This window comes from Rhyacophila brunnea, unplaced genomic scaffold (assembly GCF_057557595.1).
Source record: "Rhyacophila brunnea isolate RB1 unplaced genomic scaffold, BYU_Rbru_1.0 scaffold_2, whole genome shotgun sequence".
Taxonomy (NCBI): domain Eukaryota; kingdom Metazoa; phylum Arthropoda; class Insecta; order Trichoptera; family Rhyacophilidae; genus Rhyacophila; species Rhyacophila brunnea.
In genome coordinates this window covers 10,102,453-10,125,264 of record NW_028232859.1, presented here as the reverse complement: position 1 = coordinate 10,125,264, position 22,812 = coordinate 10,102,453, and the positions used below count along the sequence as shown (strand labels likewise).

Sequence of the window (22,812 nt, the reverse complement as noted above, 5' to 3'; positions counted from 1 at the left end):
TACAGAGATATGTAGTTTGAAGAACCTCGAAGAATCAGACCTAATTGCAGCACATTGGGCCATAGAAAAAAAAATAGATATTGAACAAAATATGTACTACATAATATATCTAAAATTGGAGTACACAAAGTAAATTAACTAAGTATCAATTAACATAAAAACAATATGTAGTAGTTATTCCACTTACTTTCATGTCAATGGGACATCGTCAACTAGTACAAAATATTCAATAATAGGTATGGATATTTATACTATAAACATACCACATAAGTAGCCATCCATATATGACATCACACTCTAGTGATGATTTGTGACGAAGGGGGGGGGGGGGGGATCTGAGAAAATGTGACGTCACAAAGTAAACAAAAATCAAAGGATCTGAAAACACATTTTCTATTAAAATATATGGGGGTAGGGGGGTGTCAAAAATGCGATGTAATATAGACAGGGTGGTAAACGGTTATGTTACGATGGGGGAGGGGGAGAAAAAAAATAACCAGTCAGGAGTAAAAAAATAAGTCGTATGACTTAAAGTTTGACGGTTTGGACAGGAAATATGATATGGGAGCGATGCCAAGTAAGAGAAAACAATGCAATAGGCTTCATATAAAAATAGTATCAGCAACGACATCTGCGGAAGTTCCATGTTAAATTGTTCCAATATAACAAACTGTAATGGTAAAACTATTTATACAAGAAATGGAACATTAAAATATATTCTCTGTTCAAAAATAAATCAATCAAATTTACATAGCTTTTCAGAAAACGGTGTAATCGTATTTAAGTACTTGGGCTGGATAAAATGAATATTAATATGTATTTCAATAATGTAAGTTAGTTTCAGTGATGGATTAAGGTAAGTGAAGGTCGTAAGCATTGGACGTCTTCGAGGCCCCTAGATATAATAAAAGCAAATCAACTTTTATAAAAGATATATTATATTATGTAGATATACTTATTGAAAATATCTTGTATAAAATTAGTTATATAAATTTGCATAAACAGATCTGTATTGTTGGTTTTTCAATGTATATGTTTGACGTAGAGCAAGAACGCAATGGGTTGGACGAATGGCTAACAACCATTCTTAAGATAGAGTCTGTTTATACAGGATTGGACAGTACCTACATATTAATACAGGTAAATGAAATCACCGTCAAAATTAATTACCTATAGTCTCCTCAAAGATCTTCTAACAGACCAAGTAAAACCTCCACTTTGTGGAAGTCCATATTGTCATGTCTTTTCTATAAACAATTAATACTTACCTACTTATTTCATTTTTTTGTCGATTTCGAGTGACTTGATTGAAAATTTCAGAATACCAATATGTACCACCTATCTACGTTTTTAGTAGAAAACTACATAATATCTCAAAATATGCATAATAAGCCCAGGCGCTCACGGGTGACTTGCCACGGTGACAAAATACATTGCAGTATATGGAGCGACGTGACATTGGGGTGTGGAGCGTACAACAATTCAACGGTGTTAGCAGGAGTGTGTGGTTTTTTATACAAGAATACACGCTTGATTTGTACATTATAATGGATATACAAAACTGGATATAATTTATTATTACATGTGAATCAATGTACCCTCTATGACAGGGATGGCGAACCTATGGCATGCGAATGTTTCATTTTAAAAGTTACTTAAGTTCAAAGAAATTAGGACTATTTTATGTGTTTAAAAAATGTTTTTATATGTTAAGTAGGTAGCTATCTACTTACTGATATATACTATTAAAAAAATAATGATGACATAGTCATGCTTATTTTCTTCGGTTTTTCATATTATGTTTACTAATCGATGGGCAAACGGAAACGACGAAATTCATGCATGAATGACAAATCGCATTCTATAAAATAACAGGCAAATCCTTTTCAAGAATAATCATTATGTTTAATGTAAATATACAATTGCATAGGTCGGTCCTTCGAATCGGGCAATTAAAAATAAAAACACTCAATCAACAAACCTTATGCAATTAATTATCAGCAGTCATTCAAAAATAATAACTGCTTGTTATTCTGCCTCAAACGTAATCTCTATAAATGGAAAACCATTCAGTGATGGAGAATATAATATGAAAGAAGAGTGGTTTACATGCTTCCACGATCTCTTTGAGACTTTTGTAAACAAGGAACAAAATGTTCAAAGAACAAAAGATATGCCTTCGGCTAAAAATATGATGAAATAAAGAATATCAAGAACTCAATAATTGTAATTTTCAAGCTGTTTAATAGAATTTTTAAAAACTATTTTTTTTTTTAAACTTTAAAAATCTAATTTTTTCGCCATGAAAAACTACTTGGCACAAAGAGATTGGAAATTTCTTTGACTTGGTACGTCAGACAGTCAAATAATAATCGTTGTGAAGGGAAAAATAGGGAAAATGTAATTTGTTTTGGCAATACTCATAATAATAGAGAATATTCCAGAATTGCATTGCATCACAAAAAAATCAAAATCCCAAAATTTTCGGCGGCGTGCGCGCAAAGCGTTGTTGCGTTGCGTTCGTTGTTTTTGCGAAAATTGTGAACTGTCAGTGAGCTCACGTACTTTAGAATATTTTTGACGTAGATTTTTCTTCCTTACAACCAGTCTCCAATCTCTTTGCTTACAACCATGGCTACTGCAAAAATTGGCGAGGTAAGCACGAAGAACTAAATCCATTCTTTTCAATTATCACAGACTTACTAAACTGTCCTCGGACAGTCAATTATTTAGCAACGGACATCGTGACAGTGCTCGTGGTGTTGATCACTGACACTGTCTTATTGCCCATAATAAGTATGTGTTAATTTTAAATAAGCTTCATTTATGCCTCAATTAATCCTGCAATATAAGCAACATAACAATTCTCTTCATCATTTCTCATCTTGTATTTATCGCACACTAGAATACCTTTCTGATTCTCTGGGTATTGGCGGAACGATCGGTAGCCTGTGTGAAAAAATACGTTTTCAATAATTGTTACTAGAAACAATTTTACTAGATTTTTAGTTATAACTTTTAAGTTATGTCCACACCTAAGTAGAGGAACGACAGATTCTTCTGGCATTGCGGCCACGACAAAGTCACTTTGGGACAGTGTCGGTCGGACGGACCTTTCCCGACACTTCATTTCATCTCAGCCTTTAGTGTGTCTAGACCTGAATGTGCAATGGTAGTCTCTGGTAATGTACATCATGCGTATGACTTACAAAAGAATATTACATTTTGAATAAAAAATCTAATAATTGCATTATTGAGGAACCGGAAGATGTTGAAGTAAACCTTTTTCCATATAGATGAAGATTTCCATATAGAACCTCGGTTATCTGGACCTTGATTTTTCGGATCTCTTTTTGATCATCGGCTTCATAATGTGATTATAATAAAATATAATTAGTAAAAAAGGTGCATTTTTCAAAATATATTGTAAATCTTTATTCTGGAAGTAAAAAAAGTAGATGTTTTAACTTTTTTTTGATTATCCCAATATATCGTTGTCAGTGTTATCACGACTATCGTCATCCCCAATAATTCTTAGTCCAGATAATCAAGGTTCTGCTTGTCGTATAGTAATTATGTCAGAGTGGAACTTGCTTCAGTGATATTTATAGAGTTACCACAAAAACTTTCATCTGAAAGAGATTCAACATCTTCATAATGTCTATTTGTACATGAAGTAGCGAAATTTACTCCTCATTCTCCGTACCTGTATGGGCTGGCTATATTTAAAAATAGCTCGCCCGCATCTGCTCTATCTGATTATATCGTGAGAATGTTCTTTGCGACAAGTCTGAAACATCAAGGAAAGAAGAAAAATGGTAGCCTTAATACCAAAAAATTTTAACTTTTTATGAGTAAGCAATGACCTGTAGCCAAATATTTGCAGGATTTTGTACATCCTTTTTGATTATCGATTTTAGGTGAAACGTGACATAGAAGAATTGGAATTGCTTCAGAAACAGGCAACACGTAGACATGTAATTGATGTCATCTCCCTAGAGATCAGAAAATTGGGCACAGAGCTAATCAAATTGCAAGATGAAAAGTTGAATGAACCAACCCAGTCAGTCAGTGATGATAATACCACAAATGATGCGAAATCAATGAAGGACACGAAGCATTACCAAGTTAAGATAAATGGATATGGTATGTACCCCTTCTTTATTCATTCATCAAAGTGTTTTGCAATATTCTGCTCCAATTCAATTACATTTAGTGTTTTTCATGAATACAAAAAAAAACTGATGGATTATATTCTGACCAGCTTTTCCCAACATTTACATACAGTCGAACTTGGTTATTATGATCATGGAGGTAGCGAGATCTCGGATGTAATGAGGAAACATTCGTTGACATTTTAGTTTATAATTTTCTCCATAAATTTATTCACTTTTATAACAAGCTACTTTTTGGTTATACCGAGATATGTTCAAAAATTTTCTTAAACTGTTAATGTGTCAATCGTTTAAAAAAATTTCGACACTAAGCAATGCCGATGCCGCCGGAATCGGATTACGTTTATGACACTAGTTATGTGTCTAAGTACCTACCTAATTGGTGTTTTCACCGACAATACTGAAAAAGTATGCACGCATATGGTTGAAATTGCATGTAAAAAATCCAAGGTTTGTGAAGTCGCTAGGTACCTACCAGCATTCATTACAACAAACAACGGCTCTATGTTACGACCGTACACCCTGGGTAAACGTCAGATTTTTTTATTCAATATTTGAAAGCATCTAAGCGACACTTTTTGAGCATAGACAATCATTGAAAATTTGCTATTATATGGATAAAACGCTATTATAAGTACAAATATAAAAATCTCTTACAAAGAAAAATAGAATACAAAAATCAGTATAGCATATTAGAGTTCGCCAATGCATTTCATAAAATTTAAATAATTCTAAAGTAACCTTTGACACAAAGACACTCGTGCATAAACCTTCGTATAAAAACGCTCTAAATAGGTAGGTAAGTATGCGAAAATAAGGAACATTTTTCAAAATAACGTTTAGATAACAATATTTTTTATATAAAATTTAGCCGTGTTAACTAAACGATATTGTTATTATTTCAGATAATTCCGACTCAAATTTGATCAATAAAATAAGAAATACGAGTGAAAATGGCTTGAATGGCTTTCTTTACTCTTTGATTAGTGATTGTTTTTATAAGATATTAATATTTATCCATAGTCAGTATTCCGTATTTATTTTGTATTCATTTAATTAAATGTATAACAAATAAAACAGGCTCCAGGTTATGATATTATGATATTTAACATTTCGCTTCCACAAACAAATGGCCCGGTCAAATAGCCTCGATAAAACGGCTCACACTGAATGAAATTAAACGTCACTGGTTTTCATTAAAATGTCACTTTTCCTACTTAAAACTTACCTTTCGGCATAATATACCTATCATTAATATTCATGAAGCGTGTTATCTTTCATATTAAATATTATACCAAACTAACCTCGTATTTTTTTTTAATCTTAATTTTCTCGGTTATGCGTTAATACGGAATACTGACTATGGATATATTTTACAGTCTTATAAGAACAATCACTAGGTAATCAAAGAGTAAATAAAAGCCATCCAAGCCATTTTCACTCGTATTTCTTATTTTATTGATCAAATTTGAGTCAGAATTATCTGAAATTATAACAATGTCGTTTAGTTAACACGGCTCAATTTTATATATAAAATATTGTTATCTATAACGATATTTTGAAAAATTTTCCTTATTTTCGCATACCTACCTACCTATTTAGAGCGTTTTTATACGAAGGTTTAAGGCTCGCACAAACCAACGCGAATATTCACCAAGTACCCCGTCAAAATATCCCAAAAAAAGCACCCGCCATCGGTACAGAAGGTCCGGTCAAAAGAGTCTCAAAAAAAGCCAATGCCGCTGTAATGCTCCCTACTTACCTGTTGTTAATGAACAAACGTAACATTTATTCACGCAGAAGACCAAAAGATACAATGAAAGCCATCAATTTGTCATATATTTGGCTATTTTTTGAGACTCTTTTGACCGGACCTTCCATATCGATGCGGGTGCTTTTTTCGGGTTATTTTGACGGGGTAAATGCGAATGGATAGCAGTGTCAGAGACAAATTGTATCAATGATAATATAAAATTATTGATATATTATTTGAATGCTCGATACCGAAACGTCAAACAATCGCAGCGCTCCATATTGAACTTTGTAAGAAAACAACTTCCTTCCGAAATCTGAACGTCGCGTGCTCTTTCCCGTAAGCCAATACGAGCTTGATTGGTGAATATTCACTGCGAATAATTCGCTTTGGTGTGTGCACGAATGTCCTAGGTTACTTTATAATTATTTAAATTTTATGAAATGCATTGGCGAACTCTATTATGCTATACTGATTTTTGAAAACGGCGAATTTTATAATTTAAAATGTTTGAATTTTATACTACATTGAAAATGATTTTTATATTTGTACTTATTGTCTACGCTTATAATAGCGTTTTCGCCATATAATAGCGGTTTTTCCCATGATTGTCTATGCTCAAAAAATCTCGCTTAGATGCTTTCAAGTATTGAACAAAGAAATCTGACGTTTATCCAGGGTGTACGGTCGTAACATAGAGCCCAAACAACTTCTTTTGTAGTTTATGAATGCCATGCTAGTTTCTGGGATTTTACGATCGTTTTCAGATTTTTTATTTTTGACTTTTTTTCAACTTTTTGTGTTATGTGTTATTCTATTAACCTATTCTCTGATATAACGAGTAACGCTTATAACGAGCAAATTCAGTCGGTCCCATCTTCTTCGTAATAACCAAGTACGACAGTATATATATTTCGGTATAATTTTACATACTATTCATAATTTCTTTTATTCATAAAAATGAGCTCTTGCCAGTTTTGTACAGAAACAATTCGAAAAAAATAATTTAGATACCTTGAGAGCCAAAAAACCCATATGAAATTTTACAAACTTTCAAACAAAACTAGTTTTGTACAGGTCCATTTCGAATTGTTTCCATTTAAAACTGGCGATTGACCATACGTTTCAGTTTTGAATAGATACATTCTGACATGTTTCCTTTTAAAACTTGTCAAATCTTGTGTATTTTAAAATATTCAAATATTAAAACATGATTATCTCAAAACTACATTTTTGAGTTATTACTGTTCCAATACTTGGCCATTGATTAGTTTAAATAAATGCAAATTTTATCGTACTGATTCCACTTGTATTACATATAATTGGACCAGTTTTGTACGCCTCAGAAGACATTCAGTTGAAATTGTCCAGTTATATTTAATTAATGTGAAATGAGTATGATAAAATTTGCATTATATTTAAACCAACTATTCATACTTACTATTGCACAAAGTATGCTGATTATAATTATTATAATACACATTTTATAATTATAGTTACAGCTTTTTATAATTACAGCAGCATTGCACAAATGCTGATATTAAATATATTTATGAAAAAAAAATTCAACTGTATCCTTACAAATTTTTGTGTACCACAGTTTTGGAAACACTGCTCTAAATGATCAAATTCGCCATAAGCAAACAAAATTGGTCTTATGAATATGAACTATATGAATTAAGTTATATATTGTATATTATATTAACAGTTAAAACTGTGTGAATTATCATCAGTCGAATATGTTGAGGCTCGATGACATTACGCGAGTTTACTAGCTACTAGTCGGCGAATTCTCTATCTGCTCGTAAACTCACCCAGTGTAATCATCTAACTAGCTAAGTAGCAGATTGTAAACAATCTACGAGACAAGTTGAAAGCCGGGCTACTTTACTCGCTACTCGTTGGCATGTGGGCTTGTTAGCTGGTAAACTAGCCGTGTGTCATCATAGTTGCTAGTGAACTAGCTGCGAGTACGAGCAAATTAAAGAAACAACACATGGTTTCAACTCTTATCAAGTTGGCTACTGAGCTGGTGAAAAGTTTTGTTTGTCATCATCACTATCGCACTAGCTGACTCGCCCGCTTTTAAACATGCCCGCTAGCAGCTAGTAAACTCGCTCAATGTAATTGAGGCTTTATGGATGACCTTTTGGAAGCTCATATTGACAGTTACCAAATTTTTGTAATTTACTTTGTAGGATGGGACCAGTCAGACAAATATGTCAAAGTGTTTGTTACGCTAAAGAATGTCCACACAATCCCCAAAAAAGATGTTTTCTGTACACTCACCGAACGCTCCATGGAGTTGCACGTGAAGAATCTTGAGAATAGAGACTACAACCTTGTTATCAATAACTTTGTGGAGCCTATCAATGTTGAAGATTGCCATTGGAAGCAGAAGACAGGTATGAGCAATTGAGATCTCCGCTGCAACAACACTGTATAACGATTTTGGGCAGTTCTAAGTTATGAATGCCACAATGTTATACATCTCCTTGGGCATCGAATGATGTATTCAACAACCATATACGTGAATTAAAAACATTATTTAAATCTATTTTTAAGTTGCCGTTTTTTTTTTCCATAGTAAGAATATTGATGTACAAGGTTTTGACCACTGGGGTGATATACAGTGTTATTGCAGAGATTTCTTTCCTTTTTGTCTTTAGACCACTAAAAATAAAATAAAAATGTTATTTGCATTACTTCTTTTTGCTTCAAAATGTTTTTTTCATTTTCCCATTTGTTAATACATTGGACGCTAAAGACGCGCCCAGCGTGTTACAATTAGTTGGCCAAAATAATTATCTAGTCAGCAGTCAATGTGTTATATATACAGATATACAGTGTTGTTGCAGGGAGGTCTCATTTGTTAAGTCATAAAATTTATGATATTCAATTAAATATTTTAATGTTAATAACAAAAACTACATAATGAAATGAATAGTAGTTTATTTCTGGCATAAGCAAGCCCATGCTCATGATTGATTGCAACTTATTATCTGAGACTCAAAGCGCCGGTTAAGAAGGTAGGTTTTAAATAATCGCCTAATATGGGGTCTTCGCCACTGGACCCTCCCCTAAGTCATAAATCACGGGTTCGAATCCTGTGTCTGTCAAAAATTATAAGTTGTTTTTCGATATGGGGTTTGATCCAAAGCAACGACCAAGTGAGTTGGACGAGTGGCTAACGACCATTACTCATTAAAAGTCTGTTGGTGTAATCTCCACTTAATATACAACTTTGAGGCAAAAATTCTTGTTTATTTTTATACCTACAATAATGTCCTGTCATATAAATGTATCTAAATACATAGCATTCTTGCCACCATTTGTTTACAGATATGGTAGTAGTCTTCCTTTCCAAAGGTCGACCCTTCTCAACTTGGACGCACATGACAGAAATCGAAAAGAGATTTGAAGAAACCAAGAGCAACAAATTTAAGACTGAAGGCATGGAAAAGAAAGACCCGCAGGATTCTCTTATGGGACTGATGAGGAATATGTGAGTGATGTATTTTTCGATCTCTCATTTAGTGTTACATTCATATTCTTCACACAAGCGATTTGTAGTGGACGATTTTAGCAGCAATGTTACGCGCACTAAAGACTCTGAGCAGTGCTGCTGACAGAATGCCAAAGTCTGATATTTACAGATATCACTATGCATGAATGACGAATGAGTAGGTAGCTCTCAGCGAAGTAATCAGTCCCAATGATTGGGCTAAATGCACATTTTTTTTTCATATCGTAGTCGATATCAAATAAAATACAATATGTATTATATACTTAAATGTCTACAGAATTATCTTTTCTTGCCATTATCCACTCATGCGATATGGCCAGGACATGCCATTTTGGTCTTCACAGCGCCATATATAATATCACTCTACCGAGTAGAGGCAGAGCAAAGATCTCTGAAGCCATGCGTGCAGCTTCCAATCCCATTGGCATAAATCACACTAATATGTTGTCTTTTTCACAGGTCACAAAAATAATGGGAAATGTGTTACCTTCTGGGTGTGGTAATAAAAATGTATAATTCTCGACTGTGAAGAAATGTGAGATAAACTTATACACATGTATCATAGTATGCATCAAAGTTTGTCACATAAACGAAATGTGCATTCAATATTGGTAATATTTCCGGACATTCCAGAGGCTTTGTGTTTATAGCCTGGCCGACATTAAATCATCAACCAAATCTGGCATCAAAGTCTTGGTCTATAGTGACTGGCTTCCCATTTCTATCTTATTTGTTCTGTTGGCAAGATCAAGATCCAATATGTTTGACAAATAACTTTGTAATAATTATTCCTCTTATAAAATGCTACTAATTTTAACTCTACTTAGGATGAGCGAAATTGGCAATTTACCAAAAACATTTTAGAAAATCTTCTATAGAGACAATCTAAATATAAAATGAAAGTGAAGCAGAAAAAAAATGTTACTTAGGCTAATGATAAGCGCATATAATATGTAGGGTTGTGATTTCTCGAGATTTGGGAATTGAGAAATTTTTCATTCGAAGAATTTTTCAATCAGAACACATTTTTACATTTCTAGGTATGAATCTGGAGACGATGATATGAAGAGAATGATTGCAAAGGCCTGGACCGAGGGGCAAGAGAAACGAACTAGCAATATGGACACGGACCCAGCTATAAATTGATTGACAATGGATCGGTGTTGACATTCAAAGTTATCATACTTCTAAACATTACCATTATTAATCATAAAATAAACCTGTATAAATTCTATCACAGATGTTGATGTTAAATGGGTAATTGTATTAACAATACTAGTTAGCTTTCCTGAACAGAATACCATGTCATTATTAAGGTAGCTATAGGAAAAGTTTTTTTTTATAAAAATATAGTTTTTTCTACATAAGTTATAATCAGATTGTGTAATCAACTATTATTCAAATCATTATACATATTACTATTTCACAGTACAGTAGAAGTTTCCAGGTCAAACCGATTACATATTATACCGCATAATGGTCTGAATGATGTGATCAGATACAACCGTATTACGTAATATTATAATGGTGTTATCAATTTATACTGTAATGATGCTGTCAATACTTTTTTGTGTCTGTTGTAATAACACATATGTATAGGGTTAAGTTTTCTTTATTTTGCAGAATGTCTACTATACACACATTTTCTACCAGTATTGTTCTGACATACCTAAATAGATTATGTTGTAAGAGTTCAAAAATAAATACCACATGTTTACATGAATAAAGATGTTAAAATACCTGTCGATTTGTGCTTTTTATTATTTATTATGTAATGAATTATTTTAGCAGTCATAACATTGTTTTTTTAGGATGTCCGAAATGATGGTCACATTCAGTATATTATTATCTATTGCCACATTCTCACGTGATGATTTTTGTCATTCAACTGTTTTGTTAAATCGATACCTCCTACGTAAAAGGTTGTACATGCATATATGCGTTTTTGGTTATTTTCACTTGATTGCCTCTAATAATTTTAAAGATATTTAAAACAAACAAAAATTCAATCAATATTTTATAGGCATAACTAAAAAATTATGATTTCAGTATTTAAATTAACGTGTTAGTCACTCTGGGCAACCAGTTGACTCCAGTGATAATTCACTGTTGGATCGACAAAAGTAGAAAGGAACTCAACTTTGTTCAATTCAACTAATGAGTTGATCAACTTTGTTGAAATATGGTTCACACTTGTCATTTGGCTATCAGCTGTCATTCAACATTAGTAAAATTGCCACATGAAAATGTGGCATAATATGGAAACAGTCCAGCTTCTTCTATTGTGTCCATATGAGAGATGCGCCTGGAGGTCAATTCACGACTGAAGCACAAGTGACCAGTTGCGCAAACTTTACACAACTTGCTTCAACTGTAGCATATTAAAAGTCAACCGCTGGGTGTCACTAGGCCAGGCTTTGGTAGTACACATGCTTTCACGGTAGGGGCGCTCGCAACTCTCCGTTTGACATAATAAACGTCAGATTTCGTATCGTACGTAATATTGGAGAAAGCTGTTGATCTATTGTTTTACATTTACCACATATTACCGCTAAAATTATTATTTCGTGTTTCAATTCTCATTTAAGGATGTATTTATTGTGATTTTGTAATACAGAAACACACATGTTTGTTTGCAAAATACAACGGAAATTCCGTGTTGTAATCTTATTGTTATATTGGAGACGTAACTAGCGTGATTAAAGATTAATTGGTTACGTACTTCAACAATGAATGATTTAATCATGCAACGTTAACGGTAAGTTAACGGTTAGTAAAATATGAAGTCATTTCCAAAATGGATAAAAATGTTATTTAATTTCCATGACATTGACAATAGTGCCGTCTTGACATGTTTACTTTCTATCTTACTCTAACGCATGGACATGAGGTATAAGCATGTTGAATGCTTTCTCACTTGCACTTATATGCCGTTTATCCGTTTCACTCGAAGCTTTGTACACACAATATCTCATGTAAAACTAAAAATTTTACGAGCTTCAGTTGAAGCGATTCGGTGACGTGTTTTGCACTGCTTCATTCAGGAATCGCCGTCCAGGACTCTTCCCAACCATACCTTGGCTACTGTGATGGGTGCATTGATAGTTTCAAATATATCACCGATGATACAGGTATAATTACAGATGGCAACGGGCGGACAGACCCATCACATTCTGCAGTTTGAAGGACATTGGAGTATCCCCACTTTTCCGTATTGTTTTTGCTTCTAGTTACTCCGGTTCGTATTTGATTAATTGTCCAAAAATCTGCCTGCCTGGAGGGTTGGCAGCTTGTCAGGCACCATTAGTACCTAGCCAAATTGACTAGGTACCTAATAAAGAAGTGACCATTGCTGCTTCAAAAAATAATATGAAGGGGATAGGTATTTATGTAATAAAGTTATTCAAATAAATTATGCTATTAAACCTGAAATATCTCGATTACGGGTTGTCAGGACAGATAGATCAGCTGATCTGAATGATGGAAAAATATAGTAGGTACTTAATAAATCCAATGAAAGTAGTTGAGACCAGCGGCGGCTCCTCTAATACCATCTAAGTGCTACGCACTGCCTGCATTTTTGAAGACATCACTCAACTTTTCATTGTTATTCATATGTGTATCACTCACTTCGCGAAGTAGAACATGTAGCAGTATTATGAACAATACTCCGTTCATGAGCGCAAAGCAATTGTGTCCAAGTGGATTTTCAGTTTGCACAGGATTACAATGAGGCCATTGTATACTTCTTAAACGGTAGTCCAATGTTCCTGTGGTAGCGTTTGTGTAGCATTTTTTACACACTTTATGATCGGCGCACGAAATTAGGACTCTAGAAACAAAAACGCCAGTTTCTGTTTGACAATGTTGGCGAGTTAATTTTGAACAATTTAAGATTTAATGAATCGCCAAACTTTTACGAAAATACAAACTGCTGCATCTATTTCTAAACCACTCAAATACATTCAATATAATAAAAAAAAAAACACAGCACCACTACATGAGTAGTAGGTCGTAGCTGAATAATACATAAGAACGATAATATAAGAGAAACATACTTTTAATGACATTTATAAATACATCAGAAATAAATCTGAGTTCGAAGAAACGCTGATTTACAATATAAATATTACTCACGTAATGTTAGTTCATTTTATAATTTCACATAAATTAATAATAATGTGAAATTTAAGAAATAAACATACTGCTATGCACTATTAACAAAGTGACCCAGCGTACGTCATCCGTTTTTAAGACGGTTCATATTTGGCTGACGCATTCATTGTTCGGAGCGTAAAGCCATAAACCGTGACATTTATTTTTCTTTATTGATATTAAATCATTCTGTTAAAAAAATTTTTTTTAAGAAATAGAATAAATAAACAAAGACATATTTAATTTACCTTCTGAGAAGTTTGACGTTTCAGTCATTATACACTAAGATATTATCTTAGCTTATTGACACGGCAGCCTTCGGTGATTAAGGTAATCGTGAAGAGACGCTTTACGACCTTTACGTGGCTAGGACAAGTGTTCCTGATGCCGCCAAAGAGTGTGACACTTCGTACCCTTATGGCACAGCCTCAAGGGTTCCGTTGCCATGGCCGGCCCTCCCTTACCCCGCAGCGGTGCTACAAAAGCGACCTACGCACTGTAGGTCTGACATGGCGGGAGGCGCAAGAGTTGGCGTTGGACCGAGGGAAGTGGCGCGAAGTTGTGCTTGCCCTATGCTCTAATGCTGGGTATAGAAGGTAAACCATTGCGCACTACCAGAAAATGCTATTCTGAAGACTACTGGTCGAGACCACAACTACAATATTATTAACTCAAGGTCTTTGGCAAGAAAAATGCTAACTTTGTAAAGCCCGGGATATTGATCAAGGTTTTCTGTATTTATTTTTTTTTGTTTTTGTTTCATTATTTTCTCTTCCTGTTTTTCGAAGCGGCAGCACCGATTATCGTAATATATTTTTAAAATTTGCAACACTGTGTTATCGGTAAACATGGCGGCCCTTGCGAAGGTTGCGAAGTTTTCTACACAATTAATTAACAGAAAACCGGGATTACTGTATACGGCAGTGCGAAGCTGTAAGTATTTTTTATTGGCATACAACTAGCATTTTTTATTCGAGAATTTATTTAATATTCAGTGTGTCCATCATATTCAGTTACGTCATAGTTGACAGCTGACCCGCATAGTTATTTATTAATAATTTTGAAAATTTAACCATATTATGAATAAATACAGTAACGTTATTGGGCCGCTCTTGAAATTTTGATAACATTATTCGTTAACATCCGACTAGTTTTTCAAGACATGTTTTTTTTGACAGTTATGTCGAGCTCTAGCAGGGTTTATCACCAATGTCTGCTACTAATAAAAAAACAATAACACAAACTACGATCAATATTTTCTGTGTCTATACATGAACCATCGAACTCACAAGTCAAATTATTTTGGAAAATCTGAGCTTTGATACATTGATATTTAAGTCTGGCACACATTGCCTTCTATACACCGCTCGAAGTGGAATTAGCTTTAACGGATAAATAGCTAATAGCAAAGCAAGATAAATACTAGCCTATAGCTTTAACGAGTTAGGATGTTGTGAAACTTATGTATTGCCTGTGGATGAAAGACTTGTTACTGCACGAAGTTGCATTCATTTCCATGGTTGCCTGAATGGAAATCAGTCCACAAATACATCCTCATACCTGCAATTAAAGAAGTGTTCACGCTACCTGCACTACCTAGTTTTGGATCCGACCTTACTGATAATAATCTAAAATTAATCATTAAATCTGTTTCATAGACTGGAACAAAGATTTCAAACCGGGCCCAGTACCCAAAACAGAGGAGGAACGCCTTGCGGCTGCAGAAAAGTACAACCTCCATCCTGACAAATACGAAACATATCCTGATGATGGCACCGGCTATGGAGATTATCCTAAACTGCCGATGATTTCCACGGAAGCGAGGGATCCCTTCTATCCCTGGGATTACCCCGAATTCCTGAGGAATTTTAAAGAACCGGTTAGTCAATTCGATTTCAGAAATATTAATTGTTCAATTAACTCATTGACATGTGACTTTTGAAGCTCTTGGCAAAAGTTAGACACTCGAAGTATCGACATTTAAATGTATTGCTAGAATTATGCAAACTGACACGATCTCCGCTGATCTTCTTGCGTGGATTTATAATATATCTGAAATTTTACTCACTGATCTGCAAAATTTCATCCATTCACTACTGTCATGATTATGAGCTATTCGAACCGAAAACATCTGTAACACTCCGAGAATATTTGTAAGTTTTTTCTTATTTTACAAATTATAAAAAGGAATTTTAAATATTATTTGTCCCTTGGTTATTTGATCATTACACGTAAAAAATAACTCGGTGTCGTTTGGGCATAACTTGTTAACTGCAAAATGTTGAATTTACAGGAGAGCCATTTTAAGCTTTGAATTGCCCACATAAATTTTAGTTCAGTTTTTTTGTTTAGACTATGATAAGGTCTTTGGTCATGTTTTGACCAAACTAACCACTGTGTTTGTTCACATATCATCATATTATAACAATAGCGTTTTGAGCATTTGAAGTGAAATATAGATATCGGGTTATTACCAAATGGAAGATAATACTAGTGACACAATTTTTACTCTTCACATAAAATGACTAAAAAAGCAGTTATCAGGTTATGCCCAAACAACACCGAACTATAATTATAAAGATCATCAGAAGACTAATTACTATGCTTTATTGCCGAAACTGTTAAAACTCAATGAGGTTTGAAATTGTTCCCTGCATTCTGGAGACGCCTCTTTACGAGCGAACATCTTACAGGGTCCACGATGTACGTGCCAAACGTATGCGAATTTAGCTAAAAATGTTTGGTCAGGAGCAGAACTTCGACAATACTGGTGATTTTTCAACGCCAGTATTTTGGCTTGTCAATGAATCGACTGCATAAGAATATACAATCAACCATTTTGTCTGTACAACCGATTATTGCCGGATATTGTAGTTCTTTAGCATTGTTCCATTATGTTACTTAGGAAATTTAAGAGCTCAAGTGTTTTTTAAAATAGATATAAATCAAATTACTGCTATCGACTGCGTATTTCATAGGACTTTAATTGAGCTAAGTTTTGTACTATCCCATTTTTAGTTTGAGTCAGGTTTCACCTTTCGACATCTTCAGATTTATTTACCATACGTGAATGAAGATACCGAAAGATAAAACTCGGGTCCCTATAAGCAAGTACAAAACATAAATCATTTAGAATTTAATATCAATATAAGTTATGACCTGATTTTTTCGTTCCCTATAAAATTAGTAAAGTGAACATGAAATAGTTTTAGAGCTCAGCCAGCGATATAATGGTCACATATTTTAATGTATATACTACACCATTAGTTCAGTTTCACCTGGAAATAATTCCCATAAAAGAGAGGTTTTGCATAATCAGCCTTAGTGCCCAGCAATAATATACCAAAGATCAACATTCATACATGCTGTGTTATGGCCGCCATTTTGGAAAGTGGCTATCGGTTTTTTATTATTAAAAGCTGAAAATATCGAAAAATGTCTCAAATGAAAGTTGGAGTATTTAAAAATACATATTTTTAATAACAGTAATTTTTGTCATATCAGCAAAACGGTTACCGAGTTGCAGGAAAGGAAAAATGTAAGTAGAAATTTAAAAAAAAAATAATGTCTTTCCAAAATTTCAACTTGCAGAAAACATTCCTTCATTACTGGGCATTAGCACTATACATAATATTCAAAGCCTTCCCTTTTGAGGAATTATTTCCAGGTACCTAAGCGGTTATTTTCATCTAATATGGCTGGACTTCATATCAGTTGTAAAATAAATCGGATGTGATATTATTTTCTTTCAGATTAATGTCTATGAAGAAATGATCAATGACACCCGTTACAACGTAAGCTATCGCCATCGTTTCTCTCTCAAGGAACAGTGGCTTACGTTGTTTGGAGTTTTAGGAACATTCGCCGGCTTATACTACTTCCTCGAGGACAAGAAAGAGTTTCCGCCCATTCTGGCAAAGCAAATGCCCAACATGGGCGAGGCCCATTTCATGTTTGATGATTCGGCAGGGTCAAAACCGGAGCATCATTAAAAAAAAAACTACGATGCCAGTACAATTTATTTATGCTACCAATCTGTCAACTTTTAACATTATGATAATATGTACCTACTTACTTATGTCAGTGTATACTTCAGATACGGCATGTGCGTCAGCTGTCTTAAGGATGTATTTCGTCGATTGTTGTATTGTCAATTTTGGTGCTGTATAAATTAAAGTGGATTTATCTATAACTTGACATAAATAAATTGTGTTTGCTAAGTATTAAATACATCTAATTATAAGTAGTCGATGATTATTAATGATTTGTAAATGTAGATACGGAGTCTCTTTACTATTTCCAAATGTTTCTTGGTTTTTTGTTACGTATATTTAAAAAGAAAAAACCCACCATTTATACTAAATCGATGCATATTTATTGATTATAATATATCCTAAATTATTGTGAATATAACTTGCAAACAAAGTACATTTTTAATATTTGCAGTGTGGCTCCGTATTGTATTTATGAAATAATATTAAAATAATGTATATAAAAGGTGTGAATAAAATTTCGCAATATTATGTTTTTTTGTGTTTCATTTATTTTTCAAATCAGTTATTGAATATGTATATAATATGTATTGGATTCGTCGACCGTCTGTGTAATGCAGTGTCTCTTAGGGTTCAAATATATTATGATCACGTTATGTGCTGCCACAGTAAGCTGCCGCTACAGGAAAAAGGTATGTAATGTCGTTTTTCTTGGTATTGGCAGACTGATGCTCTCATCCTGTAGCACATTTTGAACCCTTAAACAGTTTAAACGAACATTGTCAGTTGGCAAAATCTGCCGAAATCACCAGAACAATGAGGTCACCTCACGCGTACCGCGCTGCCTGCATCGACACCCGTGTGACTCAATGAACTTTTTATATCATTTTCAACTCATTAAAATTGCGTGTTTTTTGTTTTTAGTCGTTGGCACTATGTATTTTCTATAAGAACGTTATCTATGGTCTGCAGGTTGGATTCTGTTCAAAATATTATCTTCTGGATGCAATATCACAAGTAATTTTAAAGTACACACACGCAGAAACTGTTAAAATTAATTGAAATTAGCATGAATAATTAATAATTCAAAATATTTATACATTAGAGTTGGCACTCTCCATTATTGAATTTAGAGATCGTGATCGTTCAAAATATTCTGAATACAAAACAGACTAAATTTGTCGCCATGACAGTACGTAACGTGCATCACAATGTATTTGAACCTTTCACCTTATTGGAGACACAACCTTTTTTACCACATTACAATTATTCAATGCCCCCTCCCCTTCAAGTAAAACGTAATTTCAAAAGTATGCTATTGTTATTATGTAATGGATTTTCTGGTACAGATAAAAAAAATGATATGCTATTGCACAAAACATTACTTTTCTTCGCATTGACTTTAAAACCAACACGAGACGAATTGTCATGCAGCCTGTTGATTGTCTCTTGAATGACCTCAATTGAGTTATCATATAGGACAGTGACATCTGCGTATTATTGGCACACATCACCGTGGGGGGTGACTCACATGCCTTGGTCAGGTGGTATTGACTTTTGTAGTATGGAGTCAAAGAAAAATGGAGCAAACACAATCCTGTTTGACTCCGGTTGTGACCCCGAACCATTCTGTGACGGCGTCACCAAATCTGACAGCATTCACTATTATCATGCAGGAATGTGATTATGCCGATAAACTTGGGAGGAATCCCGTATGCTACCAGTATCCTCGGGAGGTAGGGGCAGTGTGGATTGTCAAAAGCCTTTTCTTAATTCTTCTCAGTTACTCATTATTTATCTCCCTCCAACAGTCTTCACCACTGGAGTATATCAAAGACATATCGACACTGTTTGACTGATACCAACAGACATATTATAAATCTTGTTTTCATTCCTTACAATATTTTTTGTATACCTGGTGGACTTAAAAAAAACTGGCAAACAAAAATATGTTGATAAAAAGATTTTTATTCCATCTATTGCGATTTTTTTTCAGAAAAAAGCTCTCACGGGCAAAGATTTTTTTAATACCGATGCCAGCATCTATACTTTTTCCATAGTACACCACACAGTGGATACTTCACAAGTATTATTAAAATTTGAATGAGTAAAACTAATTATATTAATATCAAATAGTAGTATAATTTACCATAAAAACACAAGAAAACCTAACTAAATCTATTTACAGCCTTGGAAAAGATATCAGATCTGTGGTGTCAAGCAAAATTATATAGGTAAGTCAAGGATGGGCGATTAACAAAATATATTTCAGCCTTTTTATCATTCCACCTTTGAGTAAAAGACTGAAGTTATCAGTAAATTTAAAAAAATCAGTAAAAATGCTGCATAAGTAAAATAGAAATAAATTCGCATTGATTATCAATTGGCTTAGAATAGTTTCACCCATTTCAATTTAACAAATATAATACAAAATCGTAAATAACTAAATGGCGGAAATACTGCAAATATGTATTCTACTGCATTGTAATTCATCAATCAGTATATAGCTTTTCCAACGAGAGGAAAAGTATTAATACTTTTTTAACGTCACTATGTATGGATGTATTTAGTTTTGTTTATATACACAATTGCATCCAATAGGAACATTTAAAACAAGCTTATTTTTAAAATGTTGTCTCCTGTGAAGTTGATATTTTCGACTGCAGTTTTAACCAGACACCACAAAAATATAAATCTCAATTTTCCTCAGAACGCTGAAAAGTATAGATGCTGTACTCTTTAAGAGGATGAATCTCGCATCTCTCCATTGGTAATTGGTTAAGTGACATTCCTGCGGCGTCAATGGCAGACTCACAGTTGAAAATAACTATCATTTGTAAATACTTGTAAAGTATTCTTCCTCGAGATCATACAGGTCCGCTGCAATATCGTCCCGTAGCGACATCAGTTTTTGATCGCATTCCTGCTGTTTCGTTCTGAATAGTTTAGAATTTTGCGTAATGGCTTCATTCACCGATGGAAAGTCATTTAGAATTAAATATTGCTTGATATCGGACACCAGTTTCATCAATGATTCTCCAGCTCTCACTGGAAACAGTCAAATTAAAAATAATATGAGAAATTATTATTGATACATCATGTCGACTTTAATAAAATTATTTTTTATTTAAGTTAAAAATATGAATAATAAAGAAGATTCATTATTTATTATTTTTCATTAAAATCGGAAAATACAAAAGATGGTCTCTCTTCTTTCTTCGACCATATCCGATCCTAATAGGATCATATGGGCCTCCACAGTGGAGGTTTGTATTAACAGATTTTGTTTTTACGATAAGTGGATGTCAGCCACTTGCTCAACCTATTAGATCCATACTCTGACTCATACACAAATTGAAAAACAATATGTGTACTTATCAGACCCTTGATTTGAACCTGGGAACCACAAAGCTTAAGCCACGCGGCCAGCGTGGGTGCCAAAAGACGGTGCCATTATTATAAAAATAAGTAAAAAGTTACGATTTTGAATGAGAATATTTTTTTCATGACTTCAATGAAAATACCGTCAATCACTCGGATTTATTACAGGAAGTTATGAGTCAAAACAACTTTGTGGAGGCCCATATGATCTTATTAGGATCGGACATGGTCAGAACACATTTTTAATATACTTATATAAAAAATAACACTGTTGACCAAGGTGTCTAGTCCACATAAATCGTCAAAATCTAACAAAAAATATGTACATATTTATAATGAAGTATCAAAATATGTTTGAAACTTAATTACTTACAGAAAGCGATAAATTATTAAGATATATCCAATGAAAATGCACATACATTTATTGTTAAAACCAACAATTTATGTATGATTGAAAAGCAAAAACATTCTTCACCATAAATATTTAATTATGTACTTATCGATTTTTGGGAAAAACCTCATATTATTATGATGGAAATTGAATACAGATTCTAATTGATGAGAGTTTTGTTTACTTCCATGGGAATCAGTGTGAGCACCTTTCGGCATTTTCAGATGTTATGTACACCTAACTGAAGATGCTGATGAAAATACATGGCAATAAAAACCTAAGGAGCTGGAGGAAACCTTCTTCAATACTAGATCAACCCCGGTTGATAATGATTATGATATAAAATATATTGTAAGTATTAAAATATAATTGTTGTATAACTATTAGACGCGTGTTATGAATTCTTGAATCCATAAGCAGACATGTTATCCCCTAGACACCGAGAGACACGATGCAGATAGTTTATCTAACACTCAACTTCAAGTGTCCTGCCTGATGATTCAAACTCGTGGAATTTATTTATCATAGTGGCTGTCCTACAACAATCTAGTTAATGTGAAAAGAAGTACGGAATCTAGGTTTGCACTATTGAAAATCTGTCCCTCCGAGGCTGGAGCATGATATGGTCAAGTAAACCAATAGGATTGCATTTATTCATCACATTATTATTCAATTTGTAAGGTATTGATTTCCAGATTTAATTAAGCTTGGTAACATACCTCAACTGTAGCAATGTTGTTTTAAAAGTAGATATAAAAACAATCACATAATCTCACCAATATTTGCAGCTCGAACTTGCATTTCAAACGTGTCCTGTTCAATTTGTGTCATTCTATTAAGCTGCGATTCATTTTCACCTTTTGCCAATTTGATGATCTCTGAAAATGAATAGTATACATAAAGAAGTTAATTACATATTGCACATATTAATTAAAGTACCAATATGCATGCTGGTATTGAATAAATCGAAATTTAATAACCTAACACAATTTGCCGAAGCGAAAGTATAATCATAAACATACCCTCAAAATTTTCCAGCATACTTTTGACATCATCTTTTAATCTTGCAGTGTAAGATTTAAGTAAAGCTTCCTTGGATTGTGGCAAATTTCTCTGCATAGCGAGTTGTTTATTACGGGCTTAGCGATATTTCGATGAACCTGCTACCTGACGTTTCGATTTTGAAGTTTTGTCTATGAAATTAGTTGTATATTGTTATCATAGATAATATACAACTATCTATTGCCAGTGTCTAAAAAAAATATATTTCTCTGATATTACAAAGACATTGCACGGTTTAACTCTGGATACTTACCTACAACCTAAATTTGGTTATAGTAAAAATTAATAGTATTGAATTAATAAATGCATTTTGTTTTGATACAAAAAACCTATACATTTCAGATGAAAACGCGTACTATAATTTTTGTCGACTTGCA

At 33.6% G+C, this 22,812-nt stretch overlaps 3 protein-coding genes across 3 annotated transcripts; 2 read left to right on the top strand and 1 right to left on the bottom strand.

The window, feature by feature from the left end:
• Positions 1 to 2,492: 2,492 nt before the first annotated feature.
• On the top strand, positions 2,493 to 11,199 carry LOC147071836 (calcyclin-binding protein). Its single transcript, XM_085946670.1, has 5 exons — positions 2,493 to 2,655; positions 3,921 to 4,146; positions 8,127 to 8,333; positions 9,271 to 9,433; positions 10,495 to 11,199. Exons 1-5 carry the CDS (start codon positions 2,632 to 2,634, stop codon positions 10,598 to 10,600), a joined length of 726 nt encoding a protein of 241 aa, XP_085802796.1. The 5' UTR covers positions 2,493 to 2,631; the 3' UTR covers positions 10,601 to 11,199.
• A 3,248-nt stretch (positions 11,200 to 14,447) lies between these two features.
• ND-ASHI (NADH:ubiquinone oxidoreductase subunit ASHI) lies at positions 14,448 to 18,136 on the top strand. Its single transcript, XM_085946668.1, has 3 exons — positions 14,448 to 14,542; positions 15,268 to 15,488; positions 17,362 to 18,136. The coding sequence occupies exons 1-3, from the start codon at positions 14,458 to 14,460 to the stop codon at positions 17,599 to 17,601; spliced, it is 546 nt and encodes a 181-aa protein (XP_085802794.1). The 5' UTR covers positions 14,448 to 14,457; the 3' UTR covers positions 17,602 to 18,136.
• Positions 18,137 to 19,551: 1,415 nt separating this feature from the next.
• Positions 19,552 to 22,570, bottom strand: MED22 (Mediator complex subunit 22). Its single transcript, XM_085946669.1, has 3 exons — positions 22,396 to 22,570; positions 22,150 to 22,251; positions 19,552 to 20,649 (listed from the first exon to the last, which is right to left on the bottom strand). Exons 1-3 carry the CDS (start codon positions 22,490 to 22,492, stop codon positions 20,432 to 20,434), a joined length of 417 nt encoding a protein of 138 aa, XP_085802795.1. The 5' UTR covers positions 22,493 to 22,570; the 3' UTR covers positions 19,552 to 20,431.
• Between the last annotated feature and the right edge of the window lie 242 nt (positions 22,571 to 22,812).